The sequence below is a fragment of the Meleagris gallopavo genome, chromosome 1 (assembly GCF_905368555.1).
Source record: "Meleagris gallopavo chromosome 1, MGAL_WU_HG_1.1, whole genome shotgun sequence".
NCBI lineage: Eukaryota > Metazoa > Chordata > Aves > Galliformes > Phasianidae > Meleagris > Meleagris gallopavo.
This window is the reverse complement of record NC_139404.1, coordinates 25,384,663-25,399,560: the sequence shown is the minus strand read 5'-3', so window position 1 is coordinate 25,399,560 and position 14,898 is coordinate 25,384,663. Positions and strand designations below refer to the sequence as shown.

The 14,898-nt window shown below is 36.4% G+C and overlaps 1 protein-coding gene across 5 annotated transcripts in view; it reads left to right on the top strand.

Moving 5' to 3' along the window:
- Nucleotides 1-14,898, top strand: part of MDFIC (MyoD family inhibitor domain containing) — a 50,346-nt gene that overhangs the window by 25,187 nt on the left and 10,261 nt on the right. For all 5 annotated transcript variants that reach the window (XR_014881901.1, XM_010706768.4, XM_085219199.1 and 2 more), the window contains one exon: nucleotides 9,110-9,379. Coding sequence is in view for 4 of the 5 variants with exons in the window: in XM_010706768.4 (XP_010705070.1) it covers nucleotides 9,110-9,379 (270 nt within the window). In the remaining variant the exon portion in view is untranslated. The remainder of the gene's footprint in view (nucleotides 1-9,109; nucleotides 9,380-14,898) is intronic.

The window sequence follows — 14,898 nt, the reverse complement described above, 5'->3', positions numbered from 1 at the left end:
GACATTTGCTCTTCTGTAAGGGCTGTGTGCATGAGCAGCAGGCAGAAATGCCGATACTATGCAGATACATCTTGCTTCTCTTTCTGCTCCCATTTTGTTTTTTTTCAGGATTGGGAATTGGACACCTCATACATTCTGCTAGTTTCCCTTTCTCTTTTTCCCACTGACAGTCACTTTGTTAATCAGCCACTCTGTTGCAAAGACAAAATCAAGTACTGTTGTGGACCTCACGTCCAGTCGCTGCTGACACGGGATTTCCATTTTCCATCATTCCTCTGTGGCTGAATGTGGCTGATTGCTGGCCTAGGCTCCTGGAGCCTCTCTGACCTTTAGCAGAAGGGGAACTGTTGTTTCAACTCTGTCTGAATCACTGTGCAAGTATGATCTTCATTTTATTTCATTGCTTATTGATGAATGACTTATCATTTAATTCTTTCCTTACGTGTAAAGTTTGTAGCAAATGCTTCATCTCTAGCGGATTTTACTTAAAATTGTCCTTCTTTTCTGCCCTCACAGATCAAGGGGACTCATCTCATCATGTATTTTTCCCTTTCCTATATTCTTCCCCTCCAGTGCTGTCTTCTTCTGGGTGTTTACTGTCTGCTCCTTTTGATGTTTTTGCCCTGCTATTGGCTTAATAGTGTAAAATCCCAACTTTTTGCATGTTCCTTTTGGCTACTACCCATTTGCTTCTCCTCTTCCATTCTCCTCGCAGCTGTGCTTTACTTCTTTCTTCCTTTGGATTTCTGGTACTCAATAGTTGATGCCAAACTTTGCATCAGCTCTAGATTGCTAGAAATAATAGCACAGAAAAAATGAGTGCAGCGGAGAGGTCAGAATCTCAGATATATCAATTTATATGTTACTATTTTTGTTACGATCATCTATTTTTTTCCCCACTCACTACCTTTCCACATTCTCCATTCTTTCTTGTCCTGTTTTTAATCCTATATCTTTCTTTCTGCATCTTGTTAATTTTGTTGATAGCAGTACTGTGAAGTGTTTAGAATTACAGAGATGATGCAAGACAAAGCGGTAAGAGCAGGAGCTAGAGACATCTGAGCTGGAACACTTTTTGGAGTCTTGGGAAGTTTTGTATATAGGGTCAGTAGTGAATAAACTTGACCTTTGGGTGTTTGTGTCTCAAAGGTGAGTGCTGAAAGGGCTTGGCTGCGAAGCCAGCTCTGCTTTTTGCCTCACCATTCCACCTTCTTTCCTACAGTTCAATGATAAGTAGTTTGTGGTTGTTGACCTTTGGAGGAAGGGAGTAGAAGATACTGGAGCCAAGAGGACCTGTTTGTGCACTGGTATAGCCTGTGGCTATTAATGACATTCAGGTTATCTCTCCTGTCTGGTACATCCTGTTGTGCCGCTTATGAGGCAGTACCCAGCAAGAGATATCCTGTTGTTTGTACCTTCTCTTTGAAGTTTGTTTGATTTGGGAACAAGTAACACAATGGTGAGAGGCATCAAAACTCTTCCAAATATTTGATTTAATGTGTTAGTTTCATGGGACTCCAGTGTGCCTTTATGCATTGATATAACCATATGTTGTAATATGTACTAATTGCATAAGTGCTGTAATTGTCGTGCCAACAGCTTGGATTACTTTTTTGCGCCTGGTGGTTAATTAACCTTCCCTTCAAAATTAGAGCTCCAGAAGCAAACAGTGCTGTTCCTCAGTGAGATGGGATTGTGTTGGTTTTGCACCCTTTTGTATCTTTTATAGCTTTGGGGACTGTCTTCGCATTTATTGAATTACCAATTATTTATGGTCAGGGAATAAATCACTTTTGCCACTTCAGAAATTAACAAAAACCCTAATTCTCTGATTCTTATTTTGTGTATCATTTTGTTTTCATATTCAATTTCTATAAGTCACCGTTCCTTAAAAAGCATCATTTAACAAGAACAACAGAAAGTGAATCATTATGCCCCTAGATAAGTAAGCTATGTGGAAAACATAGGAAGAAATACCTAAGCGTTTTACCTAAATAGAAAAAAAAAAATCACCTTCAGAAGTCATCAGTGAATATGTAAACCACCATCAGTATGCACACAGAATGCTGGAATGATGACTGTAAATTAATCTGGCATTGCACATGTCTGTGCCATGACTGCCACTGCTGTGAGTAGTTGAAATGAGCAAATACACTGCAGTTCTTTTCTAGTTCCCTAGCAGAACATACGAGGTAGAAAATGGGTAGATCATTGTTTTAAGGGGAATGGTTGGAGTAAACTTTCCTACTTTTGAACACAGCTTTATATAGAAATGTATTTCCCAGAAATCTGAGTGCTTGTTACCTACAATGGCTTGTTTTGTGTTTGGGTTCTTGTGGATTTTTTATGGCAAGCTACAGCTGTTTGTTCTCATGATTCTGCAGAGAGAGCTGTGTCCCACTTTATGTAGATGTAGTATAACAATCACTGCATTATGTGAATTGCTTTTATTTCTAACTGTATTACGTTCTAGAAAGAATTTTTTATCGTCTGCACAGTTTATCGTAGATGTCGATAGTTTCAGTCTCACCAAGAAACACTGTGAATGGTGGCAAGGTTTGTGTGTGATAAAAAAGCAGAGTTTGCTGATAATCTAATGGTAATTAGAAGACAAAAGGATGTTTGGAGTTTTGAGATAGCTCTTAGATGACAGGTAATTAAAAAAATGTGAAGGCTTTACTCAATCTAGCAACGATGAAAATTTGATGTTGCTGTCATTAAAAAAATCAGCAGGCATTTCCACATTTTGAGAAAACACTTCAGGGAAGAGGATTTGTAAATACAGGAATTCACTCCACGTGTTCAGTTGCCTATCAACTTTGTAAACCTCTGGCTACTGGCCCTTTTCATGCTTCCCTGTGGTAACTGCTTCTTTTGGAGTATGTCAAAGACATCTTTAAACAATTTCTGCAACTCTTCAAACAATGTGCGAGATCCCGCGGTGCTTCCAGAGGAAGGCACTGCAGGTGTCTTTGCACAGATTGAAGAGTACTTTGGCACCTTCTTGTGCACGTGTGTCACCTTCTCAACCCGTAAACACACATGCACACATGCCATTCTTGTTGGCCCTTCTCAGATTGAGAGCTGACAGCCTTTTCCCTTTGTCCCCCTCCAGCCCCATTTCTGTTATACCTGGCGCTCCCTGGATGTTCTCAGGCATATTTTAACAAGGTGTTCTCAGTGTGGGTCTTGCAAAACTCATGCCAGCAATTTTACTGCAGTATTTTCATTACAAAGGGCATCCTGTTTCATAATAATGTATTGTATTCATTTTGAAGATGTCCTCGTGTCTTACAAGAAACCACTAAAAAAGTGGTTGATGTCGTTAGTTGAACTTTGTTTTCCTTGTAAAGTCAGCATGGTATAAAAAATTCAGTGTGAAAAATTGATTTTAAAAGATAGATTGTACCTTGATGGTACCTTGTTATTTAGTTAATGTATGCTTTCTATGATATGGAAGCTGCAGTATATGCCATTTATGTCCTAGAAAATATTCAAAAATAATTGCTGACAAAAGCCACTTCACACGTTGACTCAGAGGCACATCTTGTAATCTGAATGTTAATATTCTGGATAGCTAGGCAGAGGAAACTATTGATGTAGTTTGAAGATCCACATAGAGACTAGTCAGGATTTTAGTTAAAATGTGGGGAGGGAGAGAGACTGAGATATGTGAGTTCTCCCAGTTTCACTGAAATTTTATGCTCATTGAGCATATAAATGCATACATATAATTTGTAATATTTTTGAAAAGGTGAGATTTTTCTAGTCACTTTGAAATGTTGCCTTTTATATTTCAGGAATTTATGTCTTTTCCAGAAGCAGTGTGGAATTACCTTAATTTTACTCTAGAATACAGGCAGCTCCTGGTTTTACTGTACAATTCATGTCTATCTGTCATGTGCTTTATTTTTCCCCTCAAGCTTGGGTTTGTGTTATGAAGCAGTACTGATAAGGAACAGAGGCCTGATTCTTACCTTCCTCGCATGTGGTCTCTTCAGTGTGATCCATGCGGAGCGAGCAGGAGCAGCTACCACTGAGATCAAACAATTTCCCAAGCTCAAATTAGCATGTAGATCTTGGCTTTCAGCATTAACAGACCGAAGCAGGACCTCTCTATTTCCTAAAAGAGTTCATCGCTTATTGCAGATGCAACTGCAACTTTTTGGGGGAGGCAGAGAAATGCGAAGGATATTCTGAACTGAAATCCTATTTTGTATTTTCCCAATATTTGAAAATGCCAAAGGTTATATTTTTTAACACCCAGCAGTTGTACGTTTTTGTTCCACCCTAGTCCACCTGGAAAAATATTGCCTTTCTGACCTGATCTGATGTCGTGAACCGATCTGTCATAAACGAAGAAAATAAGTGCTCTTAACTCTCTGGGTGTGTGGTCAGATGACAGGCTGTAACTGGAGAGTACTTTTTCCATCGGTGGCGTTGGCCAGCCTATAAACTCCACGGGCATCTGTATCAGCTGCCTTGGAATTGCTTTTGATGTGATTAGGCTACTAATTAGCTGTCTCAATTTTTTCTCCCTCCTGATGCTTTCTTTTGATTCGCTTTGACTCTGAGGAGCCTGTATTCTGTGCGTGTTTGGTTTTTTGTTTCATCTAAAATCCCTAATGATAGCTTAAACTGTCCTCTTTTTGATGAGCATTTCCCTGTGTTTACATACATTTTTCTGTTAAATGCATACGTCAGGATTTTTCTCATATGAGTAGCTGTTATTTTGTAGAGGTATAAGCAACGTACTGTCAGTGGGCATACATAACCATTTTAGGATTATACAGTCAGAATGTGCATATTTACTTCATCCAAAACCATTAGAATCACAGCAAATGTTTAGTATGTGAATATTCACCAGATAGTAACCACACAATTAAATAAGAGCAGAAGTGACTGTGCTAAGGCCCAGTTTTCATGTGACAAGGAAGCAGTGAAACGTGCTAATAGATTATATGCTATAGCAATATATTGCCTTTTTATTGCTTTTCCACAGGCAGCAGATTCATGTATAGTTATTACTAGCTACATTATCTGCTAGTTTTCTATCAAAAAAGATTCAGTGTATTGAATCATTAATCCAGTATTTATCATTCTTATTGAAAATACACTAGTGTTACTACTGTATGAAATATTGATTTAAATGTACTGGTTTTGCTAAAGATTAAAAACATATTAACCTAAAAAGCACAGTATTTTTTAGTACATTTGAAACTATTCATTGTGGATGCTTAAACTGACAGTATTTCTATGTTGTGTAAGAAATTAAAAAAAAGTCTTCAGCATATACTGTGACCAATGCCATCCTGATTTGAAGATGCTGAACATTCATCCAACTCATATTTGAAATTTCGATGTGTATTGCTGTTACTGACTATCAAGAATAAAATTTTTGCTCATACATAGAGTGTAAAATGGGATCTTTTGTAGCAGCACACGGCCTGTTTAGAATGATATAACAGGCGCTGAATGTTCACATATCAAACAAAATGCCATCTTTCTGTAGAAAAGAGGTGTCAAAAAGTTTCTTTGTACCTTTAACGCATGTGATTATGTAGTACAAAATGCAGAGTTTGTAAAATTTCTTGAATATACAGGCAAAAAATGAATAATTCAAAACAACTCATAAGTTCTACATTCTATTGTATCTTTTATAACGCAGGCAGAAGATAGCATTGTGTTCCCAGTAGAGCTGAATTTGCACAAGTTACACCTCTGAAAATGCCAGATGGTCTATGGTCTACTTTTGAGAGCTGTCACATATGTAAAGATTTGAAAAAAGAAAGACAGCTGAATGAGAGCAGTGGATCATTAAAGAGAGAGTGAGAGTCCCTGGGTATCACTGTGTTTTAAGAAGCATTGTGTCGTTCCCCATATTACACTTCTTTTTTTTAAGATAGACACAACCTTTAAAAAATAAGGTAAAAATATTTCTGTTTTAAACGGAGTGGTTGTGGCTTAATCTTGGAACTGTCAGTTGCTTTTGTTCTTTATGCTAGAATGCGGTCATATGGTTCCTAATTGCTTTCAAGTGTTTTAACCATAAGATTCAAGTCTCCCTAATGCAAAATTATCAATAAAGTTAAAATAAATTTAAATTAAGATAACTAATTCATTTGGGATTTTGTTCCGTTCTGACTTGACCTGCGTATCACATGTGAATACTGTAAAGTCAGTCAGCTAAAAAGTTGTGTGGTAATAAAAAAAGACAGAAGTAAGGGTACTTTTGGAACAGGATTATGAAAAAATGAAAAATAAAAAAGCACAACCCTCCTCCACTGCCCCCCCAAAAAAACCCAACAACAACAAAAAAAAACAATCTGCCCACCTTAGTAAAAGTGATAATAAAAGCAAAGCCAACTAACTTCTTAGATTCCTATTCACCCACAATTTGATAGAAAATCTCGTAATTTTGTAGATTGAACATGGGATAATTTCTTAAGTTATTGCATTATAATAGAGTACCAGAGGTACACGAACAGTTGCAAACTGCAGCCACCAATTTAGCTGGCTTGGAAAAGGTCATAACTGTCAGTTTTAGAAATTTGCATGTTTGCGTGTCCAGGCATACCGAATTTTTAGTATCGTCTGTTGCTTATTTGTACTGAGGAACTCTGTATTATGTTTAGGCTATCAGGACCACTCCACAGCTGAGAATCGTAGGAAGTGCAATATGAAGAAAGTGTCTTTGGATGGAACATGAAAAACGCTTTTCCTTAATAACATTTACATTTGAATGGGATAGTGAGAATAAAGCTATGAGGAGTTATGAGCATGAACACTAAACTTCAGAGAGTATTAATTTTGATTCCTGATGCTGCTGTTGATTTCATTATTGACTGAAGTTAGGTCTATGTTAAGATTTTTTTTTAATGGAAGGAATAGCTTTTTTTTGCGCATACATGGAAAATGCTACACAAAGGATTCCTTGTATTATACTTCTAATGAATCTACTCCTGTTTCACAGTTGTTTTGGAACTCTTACGATAGTCTGGAAGTGTTAACAGAACATGTGTGCAAAGTTGAAAAGTCCCTGGGGGTATTCATTGAAATGTGTGGATGTAGTACTTCGGGTCATGGTTAGTGGGCATGGTGGTGATGGCTTGGATATTGGACTAAATGATCTTAGAGGTCTTTCCCAACCATAATGATTCTATGATTCTACGCACTAATGCAAAGGTATTTTCAGTGGAAGGAACAGCTTCTTCAATATTGCTATTGAAAACATTTTGGGACAAATTAATTCAAGTGCTCCTTGATAGCTTTGTGCTGCTGCTCTGAGCAGTTACTGCTGGTCTTCGAAGGGAGTCATCTTTGACCCTGCTACATCTTTGGGGAGACTAATAACGTACATGTCTACCCCAGCAGTTCCTTTCTTTCCTGTAACGTACAGTTCTCACTTCTGTAAAGTAAGTGTGCTGTTAGAGTTGCCATGTCTGAGGTTGTCAGTGTGGATTGTCTTCTTAAAATTGAGCGTGTTGTAGCTAAAAAATATCCAACAAAAATATCCAATAGAAAGTAAAAAAATCAACCAGTTCTTTTTTTTTCTTCAAAATTTAAACTATTCTCAAAATATCTCTGTTTGCCTATGAGTGTGACCAAGACTTAGATTAAGACTTGTCTAAAGTTTAATCTGGTAAATTGATATCATTTGAGGAAACAATCTGATGATGGTATTGATGTCCTTGATAAAAGTCCTTGAAATTTTGTTAGGCCTGTTCAGAACTGAGAGTTCTTTTAGAGACTTTGTTGCTGTGCGTGTGCTTGTAGTATTTGTCCACGTTTAGTCATATCAATCTGATCAATGAAGCTGTTTCTTTTAAAGGAAGTTAACTATAATTATCTACACATTTTTATCTAATATGTAATCTACAAACAAAGCTACACTGTGAAATCATCAGAAAATTTATGTGTCTCATCTGAAAAGAAAATGAACTCCAGTTCTGAGCACTGTTTTCATTTACTATTGATTCTGTTTAATCTTCCTGCATTCAGTAAAATATGGGCTTTTTCTTCTGCATAAAATCTGAAATGGTTGAAGATAGGCCTGCTTGAAAACCTCTTTATGTCCAAGCATGATAAAGTAGTATTTTGATTAGGAGAGGTGATTGGGCTGATGCTTTTTGATTATGAAATCTTGTTTTGTTACTATCTGTATAGTTTAATTAGTTTCAGAAGCAAATTGGCTTTTTTAAATAAAAATCCTTAATTGGAAACTAGTGTTTTTATTACGAAGATTCACATTAAAAACTTATCTTCTCTTTTCTTTAGATATATAGACTTTAAATACATGAAGTATTTCCCATGTTATTAAAAATAGGTTCCTTTATGATACTGTAGCTTAACAATGAAAGGAACAATCAAGTTTCATGACCTCTCATTAGAATGATTTTATAACACATTCTCTTGGAGTCCTAACCGGGATGTTGCAGATTCCTGCCTTGACAGATTTCGTATTTTTTTGTTTGACCATTTCATTTTGCTGTCATTAAAACCCTAATATGTCCATTACGGCCATTTGTAACTTCGTGATTGTGAAATACAGTGGGGGGACTCTATCCTGCCATGGCTTTGTACTGTGATCCCCCCACTTCCTGACGATTTTGAATGTTTTTGTTCTTTCCAGCAACCCACAAGCTTAGTTTCTAGCTGGTATTAATTACTTGAATATTCTTATTCATATCTGATATACTGGTCTCTGGTGGCTGTCTTTTGGGGTGGCCTTCCCTTGTCGCTCTGGTTATTTTCTAGAGACTGGAAGGTTGCCCATTTCTGTTTCCCTAATTCTTCGTTGGGCTCCCCTTAATTTAAGTTTACCTCAATTTTCATTGTTTTTTAATCCCACTCTGGGCTTTTTCCTTCTTCCCCTCGCTTGCCTTGTTCTCTCTGCCCAATTCACAGAGAACCACGAACAAGTACAGTGCTGAACAGGGATTCTAGGCCTCATCTAGACATGAGTGAGGCACTTTATATAATTTAATTATAATTATTGTTAATCTTTCTTGTTTTGTCTGGGGATGCTAATTTTTGCCCAGTCTAGCCTAAAGTATTCAGTGTTCAATTTACAGTTTTAATTAACACTTTCTTTCTCTTTCATTTTAAGCACAACCTCAACGTTTGCCTCAGCCAAATACTTCAGCACTGGAAAGGGGTGAGGAAGAAAGCGGCAAAGTGCAGAATGGCCATGCGGGCTTGAGTAATGGAAGTGGAATGCACAACGGGGTCAAGCATGCGTCTGCAGACAACAGAAAACTTTCATCTCCTGTTTCAGAAAAAATGCACAGGAAAATTCAGTCCACCTTGTCTGTCAACAGCAATGGCAGCAAGAAGAGTAAAATAAGCTCTGCGTTTTCTCAAAAGCCTTCACCTGAAGGTAAGCAGAAATTCTTATTAAAAAAACAAATGGAATGAAGACTAGCCAAACCCTAGTCTCACTAATAATTACACAATCAACTGAAAATAATTGAAGAGCATGACTCATGCTCCAGAAGCAAATAGAAATCATTATGATAAAAAGCAAGTTACTTCCCCAAAGGAAACTATTAAGTATTTGAAGGAAATTGAAGCAATGGGAGATTTGTTGCTTTCAAATATTTTGCCAACATAGTCTGGTGATGTTTTCTTCTTTGTAGTTAGTATCGTGAACTGACAGAAACTCCTGTCAACATCATCACAATTATATCAGGGAAAAGTTAAAGCAGTAGTTGAAAACACAGTAAATACTTAATTGCATTAGTGGCAGGCTCCACAAGAGTAGAATTTGCTTTTGAGAATGTTGTGTTAGAAGGTATTCTGACTACCTGTGGTTTGAAAACTAACTAAAATTTAGACCTTTGTTTTGATGATGAATGTGCTTTATGTTGTAAATAATTTGCATGAAGAAGCTTCACACTTCCAGTGCACAGCTTAAATAAGCAAAAGTAAATAATTTTGCTTTACATTTTAGCTCTGTGTGTGTTTTCACTGCTTGCAATTACTCTAATGGTTCCAATGTTCCTGAGCCTTTCCTCAATCCATTGCTGTCCCATTAGCACTGATATACTCAGTGGGCTTTGCTTTTGCCCATTACAACAAAGGTGCAGAAGCTATATAAATTTTATTTGTTTGAGACAGGCTTTCAGAGTGCAGGCAGGATGCATAGATGTTACTAGGTAAAAAAAAAAAAGTGAGAGGTGAGTAAAGACACAGATTTTCAGAGAAATGGGAGACTGTACTGTTCAGTGAAATGGGGAGGATTCATAGCCTGGATGAAAGCAAAAGGGATCAGAAGGACTGTATGTACTGGCCTGAGTGAATCCCACTGATTTCAGTGGAGTGACTTCTCTTGGCTTCCACTACTTCAATCAAACCTACTGAGTGAATCTATGTAATAATATCAAGTAGAGCTTCACTTGTACTGTGCCATGGGCTGGTCCTCCTTGCTGTAGCCTATTTTCATATGTATCTTCAAGAACCTAATATTATTTTTCAGTTGGGTATCCAGTCCTTTAAAATTTCTTTCCCAAATCATAATGCTGTACTTAATATATCCCTGTTGTGTCTTTCTATGTTGTGAAAACTGGTTCACCCTCCAGCATGGTATTTTTTATATACATTGTTCCTTCACGCAATATATAGAATGTATGGAAATGCAGAGTAATCCTTACTATAACATTCAGTTTCTTGACTTATGTAATAGCTAGGATTGATTATATTCAGAATTATAATCTTGTAATGTTTTAATTTTCTTTATTGTAAGATGGACATGTGTTCTGAGTAGCTTGATGCACCTTACAGATGTCTGTTGCTCTACGTTTTCTGTTCATCAACACAAGTGAAACATTAGTTGTATTGTGCAATAGCTAAGGTGTATCCAGAGTACACAGATATGTCAAAAAGGGGAATAGTTGTTGGGAAAAAAAAATTGTATTTTGCTTTTCAGTTCTGTGCAGACATGTTTTAAATTTGTGTCTACACAGTGCACATATGCAAGCCTTCTGACAGTTTCTTCAGTTTTTCAGTAATTTACCCTGTGAGGCTGTGTGGAGAAACTGTAGGCTCTGAGTAATAGTCTTGATCAGGGTCTCTGGCAATGGTCACTTGACATTCAAAAAATAATAAAAACAACAAGTCATATTGTGAAGAAAAATAATTTATCCATAATATAAAAAAAAATGCTTATGAATTTAAGAAGTGTTAACTCCTTATGAATACTTCTGGAAATCTATACTATAATCTGTATGTACAAAAAGTAGATATAATTAGGTTATTTGTTCAAAAGAGCTTTATTGCATTTAAAACAGTAATACATATGCCAGATGAGTGCATATAACTATACAGTACTGGAAGAGTGCATTAACAAGTTCTGTAAATGGGGATTGCAAAGACACTCTTTCAAGATGGTCAGTTAATTGAAACATCTACAACTTATTCATTCTGAATCTTTGTGGGTAGCGTTATTTTTGTGAGCACCTCTGCTTTCTGATCCAGTGACATGGATCTGTTGAAACTACTGAAAAGATTTACAGAAAGATACAAAGGATAGGAAACAATTTGAAAGCTTCTGTATTTTTCTTATCAGCTTGACTTTTCTTTAACTTGTGCCATACTAACTTCACAAGCCAAGTGAAGTGTTGAAGAGCTGCTGGATTTGCATTTACTTGAAGGTGTGTGTGCTTGGGCACATCTGTACAGTATAGCATTATAGACTTTGTGTGATCTCATGTGCAATTTTATGCAAAAATAAATTATGTTAATAATATCATTAATATCATCTGAAGTTAACTTAGCCATATCAACTTACCAGTGTATCCACACAATTTCAGTAGAAAGAAATACAAGTAAACTTGTATGTTCTAATTCAATTTAATTAAAAAATGTAATTCCTTGTTTGACTTTGGAGTGTATAGATTTAATTTATATTTATTTTTCTCTTAGCTTCCCATCACTCTGCTCCTCTGTGCTCTGCTTTGCTTCACTTCAGTCTACGCATTTTTTCTTTGAAACACATTCCTTGTGTTTTTACTTCATCTACCCTGCCCAGAGGATATCTTGAGTCCTCTGCACTATTGGCAATCAGGAAGATAACTGGTTTTGTTAAGTAAATAAAAGTGGCCAGATTAAAGTCCAGTATGGAGTGCTACTCCTCACCAAAATATCCCTATCATAGTTAACAACTTATTAATTGTTCCATCTGCAAGCTCGACTTGTACTGAACATTACATCTCGTGAGTTTTAGGAATTGAAGTTGTATTGGAAGTGCTTAAAATGTGAAAAACAACTTGGTAGCAATGGTACAGAAGCTTAATTCTGTCTTTTTAAATGAGGACATCATCCATGGAGTCAAGTCATCATACCAAGTTATGCTATTTAGAAACACTTTCACACACGGTGAGGCTTAGGAGGATGTAAGTGTACTCAATAGCTCTGCTCTTTCTCTGCATCTGTTATTAGTCCATATCATCCCTGAAGAAATAGGGTTGTAGTTATATAGGATTGTATTTATATAGGGTTAGGGTGACTTACACTACCAAAAAAAAAACCACCCAAAATCCCATAACAAAGGAATTATGAAACTGAAGGTGTTTCTCTCTTAAAGAAAACCAAAACATTTCTGAACACTTTCAGTTCTAGCAATTTTTCAAAGGGACTGGATAGATTTCGCTGCATATTGGGAATAAAAGTTGTTTGTTTGTTTGTTTTTAATTCAAAGAAGTATTAATAATATTTAAAATGATCTGTGTTGGAGGTGTTGCAGTTCTTCCAATGCTGTATTCTGCAGACGACTGGCAGAGTGCATTGTCACTCTTACAGCTATTATGCATAGCACAGAGAAACCTTGAAAAACTGAGAAAACAGTTGAAAAGGAGTTTAAAAAAAAGTCGAGCTGCTGTATTTAGAAGCCTGTGTTTATCTGTAGAAAAGGAGAGAACAAACTCTTTTCTGCCCAAAGCAACTTAAAGAGGGAAAGAAGTCTAAAGGAGACAGCAGTGAGGCAGCTGTACGATAAATCTAGGTGTTAGGAAATGAAGAGAGTATTAATAACTGAGTACGTACACATGTATCAGAATGATGAAAGGTAAATAATAATGACATACTTAGGGTTGCAGAAGGAAAGAGAAGAAGCATGTGGGAGGGATGGAAGTAGAACTTACTGTGATGGAAAGAAGCAATAAAATGAGTTAGACACAAGTTATTTTGTTAAATAAAAAACAACCTTTTCTACAAGAATCGTATGAAGCTTCACGGTATGTTTTTTTTTTATTTTTTTTTTTTTTTTGAGAAAGCAATTATTGATAATAGTAAATAAGTAAATGATGGACAGAGGGAATACTGGTTTTGAAATTGATCTCTTGCTTGTGGTCAGGTTGCTGTGACCACACAAGTCCACAAGTCACTACATTTCTTAGGGCAGTTACCACAACTGTAACAGCTCATCAGAATCTGAGTTTAGGGTGACACTCCTCAGAGTCAGGGTCGAGGTCATACACAGTTACTATGCTCATCTGGAAAGGCAGCTTGTTAAACTAAGATGAGCAGATTGTGAACCTGATTGCTTTATATACGTAGATTTTACTTCATTTCTTCCCAGGCCACCTAAACCAGGAAGGCAGGAGAAGGCATCTTCTTCCCAAGTTCTGGTGTTTTTTTTTAAATAAAGATAGGTTATAGGAAGTGAGATAAGCCTGGTTGCAGGAGAGAGACGAATAAAGAAAAGTCTTCTGGATTGTATATCCTGTGTATCCTGCATTAGAGATACACCAAGCAATCTCTCCCAACATGTGGTTTTTTTTCTTAAAATCAGAAGTTGAAAATTCAACACTTCAGAGTGCATTTGAATGTAACAATTTTTCTTCAATTTAGTATCAACTTCATCATCTGCTTTAGATTTGGAAGTGATGGACCCTATTTGACTTGTTTTGCTGTCCACATTAATTAGAATATCCAATGAGATACTGATGTCTTAATTGAAAACAAAACAAATCCAACAAACAATCTTATAGCTGTGGTCTTAAGAGTCAGTATATGCATATACAAAGAAAGTAGTGAGTAGTTGTCTAGGAGGATAACAGACCTCTATTTGAAGTAGTGGATCTTGTTTTGGTTTATATAACTTTATATAAACTGAGATAGCTTTCAGTCAACTTCCCTTTCCTTTTGGGCGTATGATTTTGACTAGGATTTTTTGTCTCTCAAATGCAGTAGTTTTTCTGTATACTGTTCTGTCTCTGGATTGGTATCACAGATAGCCTAATACTGCAGAAATATCTACTAGCCATTAAAGTCCCTCCTTTCCTCTTTTATTTTCCTTTGTCTCTTTTTCTCTCTTTTCATTTCTCTCTTTCTTATTTACATTTCTGAAATCCATCCCACCAGCATTTAGGCAGCTACTTAATATCTTTCTAACCTCTTTACTTGTGCCAAAAGTTCTGTTATCTTTTGGAACTTGATTTAATCTGGAGCTCTGCCTGAGTACTTCATTATTTCTAACAGTATTTTTGTTAGACAAGGTTGTGGCAGAAGGCAGTTATCAGTCAGTGTGCAAATAACATCATATGATCAAAACTGTAATTTTTAAGAAGGCATTTTGAAAAGTGCTGTATTTTAAGTGTGGTTTATATTTTGTTTGCATAGAAATCTTGGCAGTGATTTACACATTGTGTTAAATGAGCAAGTGGAACACGGGGCCTGTAATGAAGAAAGGTCTTTCCACAGCATCTGTTTTATAAGGTCACAGTCCAGCTGGCATCTGACTAGTCTCAGTATTTGCCATGATGAGCAATGGGAATGAAAGTTGCAGATTCAAAGGAAGCCTTAGGTATTGGAAATTTGCATGTTTCATAGTATGTTTACCAGCTGGATCATTTTTCTTCTGAGGTTATGGCTATATTAAGAGTTTAAAATATAGGCTTT